Source organism: Lissotriton vulgaris, chromosome 9 (assembly GCF_964263255.1).
Source record: "Lissotriton vulgaris chromosome 9, aLisVul1.2, whole genome shotgun sequence".
NCBI classification, from domain to species: Eukaryota; Metazoa; Chordata; class Amphibia; order Caudata; family Salamandridae; genus Lissotriton; species Lissotriton vulgaris.
In genome coordinates this window covers 930,181,936-930,201,195 of record NC_141697.1, presented here as the reverse complement: position 1 = coordinate 930,201,195, position 19,260 = coordinate 930,181,936, and the positions used below count along the sequence as shown (strand labels likewise).

At 51.6% G+C, this 19,260-nt stretch overlaps 1 protein-coding gene across 1 annotated transcript in view; it reads right to left on the bottom strand.

Moving 5' to 3' along the window:
- The window catches only part of USP4 (ubiquitin specific peptidase 4), an 824,148-nt gene that overhangs the window by 241,789 nt on the left and 563,099 nt on the right, over nt 1–19,260 (bottom strand). The window contains exon 15 of the mRNA XM_086938769.1: nt 12,974–13,053. Coding sequence (XP_086794895.1) covers nt 12,974–13,053 — 80 coding nt within the window. The remainder of the gene's footprint in view (nt 1–12,973; nt 13,054–19,260) is intronic.

Here is a 19,260-nt window from a genome sequence, read left to right as displayed (position 1 = left end):
TGACAAAATCACATCCGATTAATAGTAAAGCATCCACATACTCTTAATTTGACGGCCTCCAGTCTCTCAAACAGGATTCTAGTTGTGTTGCGCTTCCTGACAGGTGTTGGCTGGAGAAATATATTTCCAATTATCAGCGTTTGATTGCATCACCATTGCCTGTCCAAATTTTAAGGTATTAACCATCCAATCAAATTTTATTTGTATCAACAATTCACCACTTGGGTGGTCACCGTATGGGGTGGGCTGGGCAGGAGCATCGATTTCCATATAGTCTGGCAAACTGTTCCTCTTCCAGCCTCCATGTCTCTTGCAGGCATAGAACGTATATTCACCATTAGTTCCATTAATTCTATTTTTTTTCCTCCTCATCCCGTCATCTTTTACATTCCAAAAACAGACCCATTATTCTTTGCCCGATTGATGCTCTCCTTGGTCCTCATTAAGGTTGCAGATTTGTTGTTCTCGTTAGCCAATCCCATTTTGTAGCCATGTCTCATAATGCATCCGAGTTCCTGCCCAGGTTGTTGAAGGACTCGAGGGCAAGGCTAGCTGATGAAAATATCTTCTTTCCAAATGCTTCAATTGTTTTCGACTCTCTGTATGGCAGGATCCAAGGAAAATAATTGAGGTTAATCCTTCCATTAGATGCCAGCATGACCAGGCTCTTAAGTGTCGGGTGCTGCATCATGAAAGGGGAGTCACATAGGGCAGATCTGTGGCATTGTGCCCCCTGTGTTCACATGTCGCCAGAAGCAGGGTTTAGCCCAAGCAGCAATTAGTGTGTCGGTTAGGGCTTTATCAAAGAGAAATATAGGTTCAAATGACGTCTGTCCAGGTTGTAAAATATCAGTGAGGAATTTGGTTTTTACCTCAACCGAGTGTCACTCCACGTCAACAACTTCAGGCGCTTATTTGATGACAAGGGTGAATGAGGTGGGCTCTTCCATGAAGGGTCATGGAAGAATCCAACCACAGGACAGGGGAAGTGTCAAGTCCACTGGCCTCTTGTAGCTCCAATTAATAAAAACTGTCACTATCATATTGTGAGGGAAATTCATCCCTATTATCAGCATCATCACCATTGTCACAATAAGCTTGATGACTCTGGTCTGAGTCCAATCCCAAAAGTTTTTGGAGCACTGGAGGCAAATCCTAGGCAAAGGCACTGTCTTATCAGAGTCCGATGGTACTGGGGCAGGGGTCTCCAATAAGTAGCTCGTGAGCAACTGTAGTTCTCCAGCTACCTCAGTGTAGCTCCCCTGTGTGCAGCCCAGCTTATTAAATTAGGAAGCTTTTGCTTGGTTGAATTATTATACATATAAAATTCATTTGTGTATACAACCCTAATAATATTAGGTGCTCTCAAAGCGTTCCATAGAACATTAGTAGCTCTCAGTACAGAAAAGATTGGAGACACCTGTAACTGGGGCCAGATGGTTGAGAAATGTGCTGGGGTGCGACTTTAGCCAAAGACGAGACTGAGTTTGGAGTCAGACTGCACAATGGGACTGACGTCCTCCTCTGGAGTTGGGTTGCCATTCACGCAGCAGGAAGAAGCATGGATTGTGATGTCGGGCATAGAGTCTGTTCTGAAGCCCGCTCTGAACCCAATGTGATTTCAGTAGCACACACTGTCGAGGGTGGACCTTGCCGGTTGAAGCCTCTGAGGATCTAAGGTGCCCGAAGGCATGTGAAAGAGAGCTGGTAGGATGCCAAAGATTCAAAGCACTGCCTCAATAAATGTCCCAATCCGTTGTGGTGTGGTCAACCGCCCTAAATATTCAGGGTGCATCGGGATCAGTCATGGAACTGACCACATGGTAGGGCATTGGGTGTGACAGAGGGGCACTGTGATGAGTCCGCTGATTTCAAGCGCAAGAAATCCAACATGGTGGCGGTCCTATCTCACACAGGTAGCAAGGGAGGCATTCTAGCCCATGAGACTCGCAGCGGAGGCGTCGTCGCAAGAGAGGGGAGTAAAAAAAAGAACCACCAGAGGAAATCGAGGACGTTCAGAGCATGGAGCGAATGAAGAGCAACGGCATGAACGAACCACACGGAGCGAAACAGAGACCCAAGGCAAGGAGGAGAAGAAGACTAGTGCACTGACCACACCGAGAGAATCAAAGAGGCTGGTTCTCCCTTCACCATGGCCCAGGAGGGTCGTGGATACAGGCAAGTACTGCTTGCACGTTTATTTTCATTAAAAGGGTGGTGGGCGAGGGGCGTGGCTAAGATGGCGGGCTAGGCGGGCGTGGTTTGCCTCGGCTCCCCGGCCTGAACCTCGATTTCGCCCTTTTCCTACAGCAGCGGCCACCCACTCGGGCGATTACTGCCCGGCAGAACAGATAGGAGACCGCGGCCGGCGTGAGTGACCCCCGGCCTGCACGGCAAGACAGGAGAGGGAGAGGCAGCTCCGGCTCGGAGCGGGTAACGGCCGCAATTGCGGAGGGTCCCGGGAGCGGCTCAGGCCGACGGAAGCGGAAGACCATCCCGAGGTCTATTGCGGGAGCGGCGAGTGAGTAGAGCTGCTGGCCCAGCGGAGGACCGGAGGGAAAGGGAGGCCCTCAGAGCGGTGGAGCACGGCGACCGGCCGACTCCCAGCAGGCGGGCGGATTTGCGCGAGTCCCCGGCTCCAGGCCTAGGCGGCCCTGCTGCAGCCCGGTTGGCGGGACACCGGAGGGTACGGAGAGCGGTGCGGCCGCACCTGGCCCTTGCTGGAGTGGCTGACGGGGAGCGGACGCTAGAGGAGACCCGGCAACATCACGGGGTACGGGCGACGGCCGGGAGAGAAGATCGGCCTGCCCACCACCCTTCGCCGGCAGGAGCCCTGAATTGAGGCCCCGGCTTCGGGCCTAGCCTACCTGGTGCGGCTGAGAGGCCGGATAGATCCAGCGGGACCCGGCAGCGGCCAAGCGGACCCTGGGAGAGGAAGGGGTGACTCCCACAACACACGGGGCCCATGCACGAGGCCTGACCTTCGCCGACGCAGAAGGTGAGATCGCGCGTTTCCGGAGGGCGCGTGCAGAGAGTGGCCTGTGGCAACGCAACCTTTAGCTGGCCCGGGGGGCAGGACAGGAGCCTCGTTGCTGGCGCGGGGACTGCCCGTTGCGCAGGGGGCCTGAAGACCACGGCAGGATACCGCACCGATTGCCGGGGGACCGGCCTGGGGCCTGCACGCCTGGCCCGGCGGGAGCAGGTTAAAACAGTGAGCTGGGGCTGGACCTAGGGGTGCCGGCGGGGCAGATTGACCCCCCGAAGGTGTCGAAGAAGGAGGACCTCCCGCACGCTCCCACTGCGGCCCTGGGAGCCTTGGAATATAGGAAGGCCCTAACCGGAGCGAGGGCTGGGCTGCCCATCTCGGGGGACAGGGAGCTCGAGTCCCCGGCGGGAGGCGTAGTGGACATTTGACGGGGCCGGCCTGGACGTGGCACACTTGCTTACAGAGGGAGGGGGTGCACCAAGCGGACGAGGCTCAGTGTTGAGGTGGAGGCCGAGAGAGGCAGCAGGCGGCTGCGGCTGGTGTGGGCGGTCCAGGCAGCCACCTGGGGGCCAGAGTGAGCTTCCCCTGAGCCTGTGTGCGGCGCAGTCCGGGCCCTGGTGGCAGCATGGCCAACGCGAGTCGCAGGACTAATCGTACCATCCCGGATATGCTCCACAAGCCTACCAGCAAAGGGGGGAAGACTCAGACGCCCCCCTCCACTCCGGCTGATACTGGGACGCAACTTCTGGAAGAGCATGACGCCCCCATCACCCGCATTTTTCTGGAGTCGCTCTTCAACACTCTCAGGGAAGACTTCCAGGCTCTTAAGCAGGACATTGCTGGCGACCAGCGAGAACTCCGGCGGGATTTGGATGGCCTGGGGGAAAGAGTGGCAGCGGTGGAGGAGACTGGCCACGCACGCAGCGAAGAGCTTGTACACCTGCAGCAGGAAGTCCTCCGCCTTCAGGAACAGCAGGTTGGCCTACAGGCGCACGCGGAAGATATGGAAAACCGCTCCCGGAGAAATAATATACGGGTCAGGAATGTCCCACAGAACGCTGAAGGTAATAGCGTCACAGGATATCTGCAAGACCTCTTCCGGGAGATTCTAGGTGAGGCGGAGGACTTCCCTATTCGTATTGATCGGGCCCACAGGGTGGGCCTGCCAAGACGGGCCCCGGCCCCTCCGCCTGATATCCTGGCTTACCTCCCGGACTTCCCGTTGAAGGAGCGAATCCTCCAGGAGGCCCGACGGAAGCAACCTCTACAATTTCGAGGGGTACATGTGGCGCCATACCAGGACCTGTCTGCTATCACACTGCAGAAGAGGCACGAATTTAAAGTTGTGACGGCCTTTCTGCGCGAGAAGGAGATACCGTACTCCTGGGGACACCCGTTTCGGATCATCTTCAAATGGCAGGGAAAGCTGCACCAACTTCGCTCCCTCAGAGACACCTGCGCCCTCTTGAGCATCGACCTGCCAGACCCCTCGGACACGGAGGAGGGGTCACCCCATGGCTCCCAAAACGGAGCGGCGCATCGCAATCGGGAGGACTGGCAGAGAGTGCACGACCGGCGCAATCGTGGGGCACGTTTGAGGCCAGACCCCGCGACTATTGCCCAGGAACAAGCAGCAGCGGTCCAGGAGGTGGAGAGGGACACCGCCATTCCTCCTTGAGCAGTAGGCTGGGGGTTGCACATCACACATTGCCTTGACGGGAGGGGGGCCGGGGTGGCGCCGCCACTGCCACGTTCCCTGCAGAGACCTTCTACGGACTGGTATAACTCACCGGGACCGGGACAATGGTTGATTTTCATTGGTTTCAAGTTTGGATTCTGTTGGGGGAGGTGGGGGGGAAGGGTGGGTGGTCCCAGGCGGGTTGGGCTGAGTGGGACATGACGGTTGGGGTTAGGGCGGGTCTGACTTTTGGAGGGATGGGAGGGGGAGGATGGGGGGGGGGCACCTTCTTGTCCGCCGAATCTGAAGGCTTCCTAGCACCTTTACCTCTCGAGCCTCAGCTACGCACTGCATGAGAACTCGCACGCACTCCACATCTGGTAGTATGCCTCCACTGACTATCCTCTCCCTGAACGTCAGGGGACTTAATAGCCCCAACAAGCGCAGGGCAATCCTTTCCCTGTTGGAGTGCTCACAGGCGGACGTCTGCCTCCTTCAGGAGACTCACTTGCTATCCAAGGACCACCACAGGCTTAGGTCCCGCGCCTTCCCGGTGCAACACTTCTCTTCCGCGTCCAAGAAAGTAGCTGGGGTGGCCATACTGGTGGCACGGTCCTTCCAGGGGCGAGTGCTGCAGAGGGAGGCAGAGGTCAAAGGCAGACTGCTACTCCTTGGCTTTCAGGTGGCAGGTCAGACACTACTCATAGGATCCATATATGCCCCTAATGAAGGGCAAGAAAGATTTCTGCACTCTGCACTTTAAACCGCCACAGCCAACACACACCAACACCTGTTACTGGGGGGGGGGGAGACCTGAATCTGGTATTCCACAATATCGCCGATCGCTCCAACCAGAGGGTGGGACAGGTGGGGGCGTTATCGGCAGAGGGCCATGCGCAGCTTGCAGATCTGGGTCTTACGGATCTATGGAGACACTTGCACCCACATGACACGGCATATACACATTACTCGGCAGCCCATAAGTCTTACGCGCGGCTGGACTATCTGCTTTGCTTTGCTCTGCTCTGCTCAACTGGCGTCCCGCATGCGTGGGGTTGAGATACACCCAGCCTCACTCTCAGACCACTCACCGATCTCAGCATCCTTCTTAGTGCCCGATACACCCAACCCGCAGCGACACTGGCGCCTACGCGACGGTTTGCTGCGGTGCCCTTCCACTGTGGAGAAGATCAAAGCAGCAATCGGTCAATTCCTCGCACATAATGCCAACGGTGACACCATCAAAGCTACACAGTGGGCTACACTAAAAGCAGTCCTCAGGGGCGAGTTTATTTCCCTGGCGGTGGCCAACAATAGGGAGCGGACGCAGAAAAGGGCGGAACTCACAGCGCGTACGGGAACTTGAGCAGCTACACCAACGCACTGGAGCGGCTAGGGCGTGGCGCCAGCTGTGCGTAGAACGGAAGATGCTCGCCGCACTCGACCAGGACGTCGCGGAATTCGCGGCTATACGCCTGAAGCATGCCTACTAAACCGGCAGGGACCGATGCGGGAGACTGATGGCATGTAAGCTGCGAGAACAGCGGCAACAGAGGCATGTCCACTCCATCCGGAATGCCCAGGGTGATATGCAGACCGAGGACGCTGCCATTGCAGCATCGTTCGGGTCCTTCTACACTGATCTGTACGAAGCGGACGGGCTAGGCGTGGAAGGTAGCGGTGAGTACTTAGACGGGGCACTTCTCCCGTCATTGACTGAAGCACAGTCCCAGTTCCTCGACAGACCCATTGGACTGGAGGAGGTCATCTCCGCGATTTCCCATCTCAAACTGGGGAAATCCCCGGGCCCCGATGGCTTCACTGCGGCCTTTTATAAGACCTTCTGCCAACAGGTGGCCCCCCTGTTGAGGGACCTCTTCAACACCTTTGATCAGGCCGGGGCTATCCACCCAGATCTTCTAGAGGCGGCGATATCGGTGATTCACAAGGCCGGTAAAGACCCCACTCAGTGCGGATCCTATAGACCGATTTCGCTACTGAATGTAGACCTTAAGCTCTACACAGGTATTCTCGCGAGCCGTCTGGCGCCGTACATGCAACAACTTGTCGAACCCAACCAGGCGGGCTTTATCCCTCAGCGGCAGACGAATGACAACACCAGACGCGTCCTCCACCTTATTGAGGCGGGCCCGGGATGCATGCTCCTGGCGATCGATGCTGAAAAAGCATTCGACAGGGTGCACTGGCCCTACCTTGACCAGGCGCTCCAGAGATTCGGCCTCGGAGAGATTACCCGGAATCGGATATTTAATTGCTAACGTCAGCCCACCGCGACGGTACGGGTCAATGGCCACACCTCCCCGCGCTTCCCGATAGGTAGGGGGACCAGGCAGGGATGCCCACTCTCCCCTCTCCTGTTTGCGCTCTATATGGAGCCGCTGGCGCAGAGAGTTAGACGTCACCAGCGCATTAAGGGCATCCCCTTTGGGGGCGATACGCACAAGATCAGCCTGTATGCTGATGATGTCCTGCTCTCCTTGATGGACCCTATGCAGTCTTTGCGAGCGCTTTTTGTGGAATTACACTCCTTCGCGCAGGCCTCGGGCTTTAAAATCAACGTTGGGAAGTCAGTGGCCCTGAACGTGTCCCTGCCCCCCGACGTATTCGCAGACACCAAGGCTGAGTTCGCTCTGCAGTGGTCTGCTTCCACAGTCCCCTACTTAGGGGTTCTACTGGCGCCGACGGTGCGGGGAACAACGGAAGCCAATTACACCAAGTTGAGCGCACAAATAACAGACGTTGAGGAGGTGGAACCGCCTTACGCTCTCCTGGCTTGGACGTATCGCAGCGGTCAAGATGACCCTTCTGCCACAAATTTTATACATCTTCCAGACCCTGCCCCTGTGCCCCCGACGGGCTGGCTCCAGAAGACGCAAGCGGATCTGACACGCTTCATCTGGAATGGACGATGCCCCCGCTTCAAGCAGCGGATAGCGACTCTCCCACCTGCACATGGTGGCGTGGGTATGCCAGATCTCACACTGTACTTTCAGGCGGCACAGATGCGCACCCTGGTCGAATGGTACCAGCTGGAGTCTAGCAAACACTGGCTCTTCCAGGACCAGGCGGTCGCCGGTCGACCGCTCCAGGGTGTACCCTTTCTGCCGCGATGCCATAGGCCCCCCAACCTCTACGCTTCCTACATCACAAGCACGGTGATGAAGGTTTGGGATCAAGTGGCAGTCCGGAGTGAACTCACTTCGTTTCCATCTCTGCTGACGCCCATATTCGGGAATCCCGACTTCACCCCGGGCCTTGACCCACAGCGTTATAAAGCATGGAGGTCCACTCCCTGTAGAGAGGTGGGACATATGTTCAATTTGGAAGGCGTCCTCTCTTTTCAGAAAGTGAAAGAGGACTACGGGATCCAGGAGGCGGACAGGCTCCAGTATTTACAGGTACGGCACTGGGTTCTTCAGCCTTCAGTTCCGCCAGGGGCGCAGCGTTTCCTTACTCCCTATGAGAAATGGCTCCTCACGCGCAAGTCAGAGAAAAAACTGCTTTCCGACCTGTACCAACACTTGCTCCTCCCTCACATATACACCTACCATCCAGGGAAAGCCAGGTGGGAGGAGGACCTGGGGAGGCAACTTAAGCAGAAGGAGTGGGAGGGGATTTACCACAGGGCCAGACACTCGGCCTATCACACTGGCCTCACCCAAACCCTGACTAAAGTGGCCATGTACTGGTACCATACACCGGCGCGTCTCCATCACTGGGATCCCAAGACCAGCGATCGATGTTGGAGGGGATGTGGGGGGCGGGGTACACTCGTAGACCTACTTTGGGACTGTGCGAAGCTGCGGCATTACTGGGACACCATTCTAGACCTTGTGGATGCACACTTGGACACCCAGCTCCCTAGGTTCCCGGCCTATATCCTCCTTGGTCTGCCGAACGCACTAATGTACCCCTTGAAATCCATGCGGGGGAGGTTGATTGCCATAGCGCTAGGTGCCGCGGTACAGAACATTGTAGCACGATGGAGAGACCCCCAGCCCCCTATTCATCTGGGCTGGCTACACAGACTTTGGACAGTTTTGGGGATGGAGAAGCTGTCCCTGACAGCGGCAGGACGGGGCGAGGAGTTTGCAGATATCTGGAGGCCATTCTTGTCGTTGCTCACCGGGGAATTTAGGGAGCTGAGTTGTCCCCGATACCTGAGACTGTTGCACCTTGAGGACACCCCGCTACCAGAGCGTAAGAAGAAGACTTGCAGGCGTAGAGCTCAGAATGGACAAATTTAGGAACTGTACCTTGCGGATGGCTGGGCTGGTTGGGGTTCTGGGAGGATCACTGGACGGACAAGAAGGGGGTGGGGGATGGGACGGGGGGGGGTAGTTTGGATGGGTTGGGGGGGCTGTTTGGGGGGGTTGTTTGGGGCTTGAATTGGAGGCTTAGCTACTTTCAGCTTCCGACAAGTTGCACTACCTTTTGACGCGGCCGGCCCTTCTGGGTTGTAGGCGGCTTGCTGTGTTTAATAATCCTGACTGTTCGCTGTGCCCATTATGTTTTCATCTAAGCATTGTAACGGAGTGGCCGGTGCGCCTTTGAGCACAGGTCGGTAAACATTTTGCTCTGAATAAACAGATTTAATACTAAAAGGGTGGTGGGCCAGAGTACGGGGTGCACCAAACTAAGCATGTAATCCCTTACTTAGGCACTACAATATTAAAATACGGGTGAAGGTGTGCACATCCCCAACCCCCTTTCAGCATATAAAAAAAAAAAAAGACCAGTGTTTTTTTCCCTTTATTTCTTCTCCCTCTGTGTCCTATATCTCCAACGGAGGACTATAACCTGGTGACGAGGAGGACAGCTTGGGGAACCGGAGGGTTCAGCCAGACACCTGTCACGCAGCAAGCTTCTACCCCCGTTTTGGCACCTTAAAAGAAATAAATACATTAAAACATCTATCCTCTCTTCCAGTCAACTGTGTGTGAAGGGTTCAGGGAAACCTAGTGGGGCCCATGCCAGGACAGGCACCTTCACATTCTTGAGAGTTATCAGAAGGAGAGGAGCAAGGCTGGATGAAGCCCATTTGGACTTTTTGTGCTTCTTTTTGGACTTGGATGTACCCAAATACATGGACCACAATGTCAACTTGTCATGGGAACTGGCAGAGAGCGAAAATGGCTCTGCATCCTTCATGCTCCTGGATCATTGCCCAACCCAAACAAAAAATACACTTCATGGGGTCTGTCACAGGCACCTGTTTGCACCAGTCTCATGTTTAAGCCCTGTAGTTTTAGGGCGAGACCTGTTCCTTTGCAGACTAGAGAGAAATTTTGAGAGAAAAATACTCCTCAACTTATGTGAAATGTTAGGAGCTATCTCCTAATTCATGTGTGAAGGCACAGAAAGAAAGGGATGGATGTCTGTGTAGGTGGCCCCTATGTGTGGCTCTGCAAGTTTCCCTTCCATGCAAGTTAATAGTGAGACTGTTAGGTGGGAGCCTGCACAATCACTCTTATATAGGGTATAACTTTTAGATGGACAATTTCTATATAGGAGCCCAGCTGTTCAGAAAGCTGTACAAAGCTGGCACTATGGCTTGTAGTACAATTCAAAATCACTACAAAGGACTCCCTCAGGAATTTGTAAGAAATGTCTAAAAAGGCCAGAGCAGTTTGCAGCAACAAACTGCTGGCTGTGAAATTCTCAGATGGGAAGGAAGTAAAGTATTCACTACAATTAACAATGAGGAGGAGTATTGCTTTGAACAGGAGAAGAGGGGTGGGGGAATCTATGTGGTAGAAATGATGTGGGGTCCTGCAGATTGTGGAAACTTTCCTCACCATATGAGGAATGCTTGATTTTAGACCACATTTTTGATGTTTGCATTCTAGGTAAGAAAGTCTACTGGGATTCATGCAAAAGACCAACCTGGACTTCTGTAGATGTCTTCTTTTCAGAAATGGCTGCCACTCAGAAGCGTATGAAATGCAGATCAGTGCAGGCCCAAATACCACTATCACCAAAATAGGTCAATTTTGAAGGCAACATTTGATATCACCACAATGTGTTTTGGGGATCATCTTGTTGCAGCTGCTAGGCCCAGCCACACAACTAAGGAAACATTTTTGTATTGGGATAAGCGTAGGAACACTGAATTGTAGAACATTTGTTATATCCAACTTAATCTCTCTCCATTTTTGGCCTATATATGTTAAGCCAGTGTGAAAGAAAGAACACATTTTGTAAAACTTCCTCTAAATGACATGATAATATGGATGACCCCAAAAGAAATTGCACAAATGGGCACATTTCATAAATGCACAGCTTTTCACATTTTTCACTCATTAGATTTTACCGTATGACACGTGGAATTGTAGGTAAACAATGAAAAATCACTATAAGCTGAAACTCAGTTGTTGGCTCTTTGCATCACTTGTTGTTGGACAACCACCAAACACTATATTTCCCTGAAATCAGAAGGGGCTAACAGAGGTAACTGTATATTACTTTTGTAAATCAGCCATCTCAGATAAAAAAAACAGGAGAAATCATTAACCTATTTTGACATTTTTCTCTTTATTTTCATTATTTTCTAGTTCACATGTTTCCACCACACACTGCAAGAAGAGAAAACCCAGCAGTAATAGGAAAAACAGATTACCAGTTCCAAAAATGTCAACTGTGTTGTTTCACAACTGCCTAATGCTGAAAGCTAGAAAGAGGGTGTTCATAGCACATAGCTAACCTTTTAATGAATCCCAAATAGTACTTATAAAATAAAAATAACTTTTCTCTCTTATTTATACTTTCTCGTTTCACCCCATGTGAAACCACAAAGCCTAGGCGCATTTAGAATCTTAAACATGCAAGATAAAAAGGAGGACATTTGGAGTGGATATCTTTTGTTAAAAAATGTAAAGAAAAAAAGGTATAAAGGCTGAAGTGCGAAGCTCCCCAGAGATTTAAGGAACAAAAAAATACAACACCACCAAAAGGCATAGCACAGACCTCACGGAACAGCTCTGCACAGGCTCCAAATGCGTTAACATAAAGAAGATAAGAAGCAAATTAAGGTAAATGTAAAACAAGGTCAAACATAAGCATGAACAGGGCAAATGACGCCATGGAAATTGTGATTCGGAGCACAGAAACAGAGGGCATCTCACAGGTAAGGTTAATGACTTGTGGAGTCCACCGAAAAGCATGCGAAGAGGAACCACAGGCATGTACTGGTTAAAAGCAACCACGGTAAACGGTCTATGGAGTTCATCCATGATTGACTTAAGAGGAATCCACAGGCATGCATGCACTGGCAATAGGCAGCCCGGGTAGGTGCTCTCAGGAGCCAATCTGTGAGTGAGCTGATGGCAAACACACAGCGCGTATATGGCAGACAAAACTGCAATATAGTTGGTAGTAGAGTAATGCTTTAGAACGAATATTAGAAGTAAGTTAGACGAATTGGGTAAGAAGATGGATTTGGCCAGGACAGTTTAAGAAGGAGACGTTCTGGCCCATGAAAGCCCAAATAGGGGGGACATCACAGAATGATGTCCTTTTTCTCTTTGCCCATCAACTCAATGCCCAGGTCAGATACTCCTTGAGAAGGAACTGCGTAAGGGCAGGGAATGTCAATCACCAGAAGAACATGTAAGGAGCTGAGGGAAAAGGAGTTTTTGGGTGAATCCACAAGGACCAATTGCAAAGTTGGGAGGAACAATTGCAGCACTGCTTCCTCACATGCAGGGTTAAGGGGTAGGAAGTTCCAGCCCATGAATGTCTTATGCAACCACTTGTTTGGAAGATAGCGAGCACCAAAGTAAGAGAGCTGAATGGTTTAGGTGGCAGGGGCTGAGGTACATTTCAGAGCTGGGTTAAAACCAAAGCGTTTAGCAGGAAAAAAAAGACTTGTTTACATTTGATTTGGTGAGGTGGGCAGTAAAGGGAATCACTCAACTCTCAACCACAGCATTGAGGAAAACTAGTTTCCTACTTGCTCTATTCAAATTTCACGCTGATACATAAATGGGTTAGGTGACCAACACCGAAAGAGTATAAATACAGCTAAACCTGTGCAATGGTTTGCCCTTTCAGGCACTTTGTCCTCAAAATCAAAGCTTGATGAAGGTATTTATGTCCGGGGACATGAAACATCAGCACCATCTCACTAGTCACTGTACAGTCATAATTTGAGCAAAGGGCACATGGTTGTACCAAATTCAGAGCTTTTACAAAAAAATATGTTGCTAAAGGTGTTATGATTTTCACAGCAAGGAAAACAGCCACCATATATATTAGCAGCACACACTTCGATAGTTTTAGAAATTCACCTTCATACATTCCATTAGAGCCATTGCAAACCCCACTCATGGAAGTATACTCTTCAGGTAAAGGATACTTAATGAAGCGTCTAAAAGAAAAAACAAATAATAAATTACTCAGGAGCAAAATAAAACGTAAATGTGATTGCACAACAAAGCACATCTATGAAGAAACAAATGAGATGCGCTAGATTGAAATTAGTTATGACAAGTCTCATCAGAGCAGGTTTCAATGACATTTGATTGATTTGATTCAAATTAACTAGGTGAATGTACATACATTTTAGGAACAAGTCACTTACCTTTGTTAAAGTTATTTCTTGTACATACTCTCTCTAGCTGCAGATTCCTCACCCTGTGAATATTCCCACAGACCTCCAACTGGATCCAGAAACTTCTCAGCAGTACCTCTGCATGCCGTTAGGTGGCATCGTGCGACTCTCCACCAGCATCGTTTAACTCCAGAAATGACGTGCAGCACTGCATATAAATATCACCCATGTGATTGGTTGTCAGTTGCTTTCTGGGATGTCCACGTCTTTAGACGCAGAACCCACCGACAAATTGGTGTGATCCGTGTGCATATTTCTAGATTGCCACCTTTTTAGATGGAAAGAGTCCAGTTCACAGAACAGAAAGATGTAAGGGTCAGTGAGGAGTCTGCAGTTGAGTAGCCACCAGAAAGATAGTTACCAAATGTAGGTAACTTATTCTTCTGATGGATACTTCTAACCGCAGATTTGTCACCTTGTGAATAGATACCAAAGCTGTACCTCCCAAGGAGGGGAGTGATCTGGCTCAGACCAAAATGTCCTACAGAACCTAGCTGGAAATGTCCCCATCAACAGACCTTACTGTTGAGCCAGTAGTGCTTTGTGAAGGTGTGTACCGAAGCCCATGGGTCTGCCTGACCATGTCCTGGACACGCAGACAGCGTGCTAGTGCAGTGATAGCTGCATGGGACCTGGTTTAATGAGCCTGTAAGTCATCTAAAGGCTGCTGCTTAGCCAGTGCACAGCAGGTATTTTGGAGAGAACTACACATCAGGAGATGGCCTGTTTGTGCAGTGCCTTACCCTTCTTTGCTCTGGAAAAAACATACTAAGCTCTGAACGGCCACATGATGGTCCTTGGTTTGAGCGATAAAGACGCTCAATGCTCTTTTAGGATCCAAGAGATGGACTTTCTCTTCCTCCATGGAGGGATGACGTGCAGCAAAGAGTCAGGAGGGTGAAATCCTGACTAATTTGAAAAGGAGTGACCTCTTTAGGTAGAAAGGAAGTCTGGGTCCTCAAAAATAGTGATTCGGGAAGAAGATACTGTAAGGTGGATTTACAGAGAGAGCTTGTAGTTTATTCACATGTCCAGCCGATATTAAGTTGATGAGAATGACAGCCTTTACTGTCAGAAGCCTCAATGGACAACTGTGCAGTGGCTCAACAAGGGTGCACATTAAGAATGTGAGGAATAAGTTTAAGTTACATTGGGGAATCACAAAGGTTGCGAAGCTGGTGGTAGGAACAAGTGTCCCAAACCTTTCAAAAGCTTTATCACAACTGGCAATTTAAATAACGAAAGCTGACCCAGCAACCACAAGAAGGCCGATTGAGCTGCTAAGTAGCCCTTAACAGTGCCCTAAAAAGTCCTTGCTAGGCACGGGACAAAAGAAAGAGCAAAATTTCAGGCAACTTTGCCTGTAAATAGCCAGTTTGTGTGGTGCCACACCAATTCACAATTTTTCCCCAAACGCTGGTGCACACTGATTTAATGTAGGGGGTGACTCGCCGCCAGGATTAAATTAACAACCTGAGGATGCAGGTCAAAGGGAGTCATCAGTTGCTACTCAATCTCCAAGCATGGAGATGCAAAGTGTGCAGGCCCGGGTGCAAAACTCTGCCCTGCTGCTGCAACAAAAGATCCTGCAGAAATGGCAGCTTGATCAGAAGACAAATACTCATGCCTAGAAATTCCAGATACCACACTCTCCTGGCACAATCTGAGACCACTAGGATGACTTGGGCCCAGTGGTTCCGGATATTCAGATTTCGAGGCAGAAGAGGCAGTGTTAGTTATAATTTCCACTCTAGACAGAATAAGTCTCTAAGACAGAGTATGTGCCACCTCCGGGTATAACTGCCATTTGTGATCTGCTAGGCATCTGCGACTAAGTTTGTCCACCCAAGCATTTAAAGATACTGCCAGGTGGGTCACCACTAGGGAAATCTCTTGGTGGTCCTGCCACTGTCAGGGACACAAGGCCTCCCGGCACAGGTTCCAAGATTGCACCAGCTTTGCAGTGGTGTTGTCCACAACTACCTGCACCAACCTTCCTTTGATGGTAGGCTGGAATGCTTTCAAACGCCAAGCAAATCATTCTGCACTCCACCAAGCAGAAGTGGGTTTATTATTTATTTATTCAAGAGTTTTATATAGTGCTGGCTAGACCCGGAGGTATCAGAGCGCTTTACATGAGCATCAGATCATAGTTATAGGTTACATCATTACAAAGGTTACACAGTTCTTAGAGCATGGAAACATAGTTACATGTAAGGTCAAGATAAACAATAAGCACAAATACGCAGGCAAGGTGGGAGATTCAGGGGAGGGGGGGTTGGAGCACGGGAAGTAGACAGATAATGAGGGCGGGTAAGGGGAGGGGAGGGTGAGAGATACAGCATGGGAAGAGGAGGGGAAGGGTGATGGTGACACAAACTGGTAGACGAGTCAAAGCAACGTCCAAAGTCCAGTAAGCTGTGATCCCAGGGTAGACAAGGGGAGAGAGGACAGGGGAGAGAGGATAGGGGCTAGGGAAGAGACAATAAGGAGAGACGATAAGAAGTCTGCCTAAAGACCGAATCGGTAGGTGACGACCAAGGAGGGAATCCACGGCCCATCTCCCCTATAGCTAAACCAGGTAGCTCCATCGGGCATCAGACAAAATAGTTCAGTCTCAATACATTGAGAGAGGAGGGAAGGAGAGAAAAATAGAGGGAGGATGCGGGAGGAGACGAGGGGAGAGACAAAAGGAAGTGTAACAATGTGGTTCAACAATATACCAGAAAAAGAACAACAAGTAAACATTAAATAGAACAGTCAGCAATACATTAGGGGAGGAGAGAAAGGAGAGATAAAGTAGTGGGGGGTAGGGGAGGAGAGAGAGTGAGGATAAGGGAAGAGACAACCGTAGAGACGAAAGGAAGTCGGTCTAAAAACCGACTGGGTAGGTGACGACCAAGGAGGGAATCCACTGCCCATCTCCCCCATAGCTAAAACCAGGTAGCTCCATCGGACATCATACAAAATAGTTCAGTCTCAAGTGGCGAGGGAAGAGGTTCACAGAAAAACAGGGTTGGGACAAAGGGCAGGGGCATGCAAGGGCAGAGGACAGAAGCTGGAAAGAGTAGAAGCGGAGGGGGGGGTTGGGGGAAGCGGGAAGGTAAGGTCAGGAGAGACGCAGGTGCGTTAGTCCGAAGTCCGGCTTGGTAGGTGATAGTCAAAGGAGGGAGCCCAAAGTCAATATCCCCCATAGCTAACGAGGTAGCTCCATCGGGCATCATACAAAAGTATGCAGGTAGCCCCTCAATTTGTATGCCCCAAGTCCTGCAGTAGAGCTCCAGTCTGCACTCATGCACCACTCGCGGTGCCATACCCTGGATCATACATATGGGTAGTGGCGCGTGCTATAGAGTCTGGACACAGCCTCCAGAGCACCATGCAGCGCGATCATCAGTGCCGTCAGATCCAACAGCAGCAATTTTGGAAAGGAGTATAAAAATAGAACTCTTCACTAGCAGGCAAGGTTTCCACAAATTCCAGTGTGGTTATATCAATTGGCTGGGCATTTTAAGGGCGATCATCATCCCCGGCACTGGCATGCATGACCCACGATGGAACCATCTCCTGTCCCCCATTTGCGCCGGAGCCGCCATTTTGATGAAGGGAACCATTATCCTGCTGCTCACAATGAACTCCACACCACTTTCCCCATGCCTTAAGCAGCAAAAGCTCTTTCAGATGTCGCAAAATGTCACACTTCTAGGTGGGGGCGGGCACATTAATCAACAGTCTACACGCCATATATACGTACACGGATGTGCCTCTGCCATAGTGTTCACCCGGACCCAGCGCACATTAGCATCAATGTTTTCTTCCACAGCTCAGTGCGGTCGCAGCCTCCAGGAAGTCCGTGTCGCTACTTACAGCAGTTCCAAATCCCAGCTGGGCTCAACTTCGCAGTCCGCTGCCGTCTGCCCCAGCGCGCCCCGACTCTACTCTCTCCTATGCCGCCGCCATTTTCGGCACTTCTCGACGGCCGTACCTCCAGTGCAGTCCGCACACTCTGATATCGTCCCTGCCGGCAGCACGCCTCTCCGCACCCGAAAGTGTGCACAGGCAGGCTCCCCTCCACGATCTCGTCCAGCGCCTCCTTGCTCAAGCACTTGTGCCGGCGCAGGATGTCCTCCTTGCTGAGGCGGTAGCGCTCGGTGGCCCTCTTCAGGTTGGGCTCCTCTAGCTCCTGGAAGATGGCGGCGCCGATGGACAGATAGAAGATGATGCTGAGGTCAGCACGGGGCCCCTGTGAATCTTCTAATCTCTACCTCTCCCAGATAGCCTCCGCAACCCAGCAGGGAGGCGTCCGCAACCCAGCAGGGAGGCGTCCCCAACCCAGCAGGGAGGCGTCCGCAACCCAGCAGGGAGGCGTCCGCAACCCAGCAGGGAGGCGTCCGCAACCCAGCAGGGAGGCGTCCGCAACCCAGCAGGGAGGCGTCCGCAACCCAGCAGGGAGGCGTCCGCAACCCAGCAGGGAGGCGTCCGCAACCCAGCAGGGAGGCGTCCGCAACCCAGCAGGGAGGCGTCCGCAACCCAGCAGGGAGGCGTCCGCAACCCAGCAGTGAGGCTTCCACAACCCAGCAGTGAGGCGTCCACAACCCAGCAGTGAGGCGTCCACAACCCAGCAGTGAGGCGTCCACAACCCAGCAGTGAGGCGTCCACAACCCAGCAGTGAGGCGTCCACAAACCAGCAGTGAGGCGCCCACAACCCAGCCGTGATGCGTCCACAAACCAGCAGTGATGCGTCCACAAACCAGCAGTGATGCGTCCACAAACCAGCAGTGATGCGTCCACAAACCAGCAGTGATGCGTCCACAAACCAGCAGTGATGCATCCACAACCCAGCAGTGATGCATCCACAACCCAGCAGTGATGCGTTTTTGATCATCGCTGGCTTTGGGTGGGATAAGGTGAGAGGCCTGCCACTAATCGCGGTCCAGTACTGCAGGTGTTTTGTAAACCCCTCCAAAATCTGGGTACAATCTGAAAGATTTTCCTGATGTTGAGCCAACTCTGATCCAATCACAATTTGTCAACCACTACTGCAGGTCCTTTGCAGACTCTTCCAAAATCTGGAATAGGCCAGAGAAAGTCCCCTGGGGCATCAGGTTCCAGTTCAGAGCTGCATATGCTGCAAGTCCTATTACACAAGAAGGATGGAGGAGGCCAACGATCTCAGCAGTGTCATCTGCACATAGATGCAAGACAGAGGCTGGAACATCGGGATTATAGCCACAATATTCTGGACTGCCTGTTCCAGGAGAAAGGCAAAAAACTGCTGCATATCTAGAATTTCTCAGATGAAAGAGACCATCTGTTATGTGTCAGGTGTGACTTTGGCTCGTTGGTAGTGAATCCCAATTCTGTTAGTAGATTCTATACTGTCTGGAGATGGCAGACGACTGCCTGGGGGAGCTCGCCTTCAGCAGAGAGGTAGGGGAAGACTCAGGTACCATCGACCTTCGCAGATGTGCTCTGACTATTGCCGTCACATTCTTGAATACTAGAAGGACGCTGGGGAGCCCAAAGAGAGCACTGAGAACTTTGAAAATGCCACTGGCCCACCGTTAACCACAGGTAGCGGCTGTAGGCATGCAAATCAGGATTATGACAAGATCTAAAATAGGATCAAGACCTCTATCCTCCTTTGACACAAGGAAGTATGAGTTACACCCACTTCCTACTCCGGAGGTCAGAAACATCGCTACGGTGGCTTCTGGCCAAAAGGGCCCACACCTTCAGAATCAAGACAAACAGGTGGCCTTCCCTCACCCACCCTGACGGTGGTGGAAGGTGCAGCAGAGTGGAAAGAAATGGGAGAAGGTAGCCCTGATGGACACTTTTCTGAAGTGACTTCTTGCCACCCTTGAAGGAAATATCACCTCCTGCCTCTGACAGGATGCCCGTGCACCAGAAAGGACATACTAAAGTGGTTTTGCTGCTGCTGCTGGTGCTGGGGACTGAGAT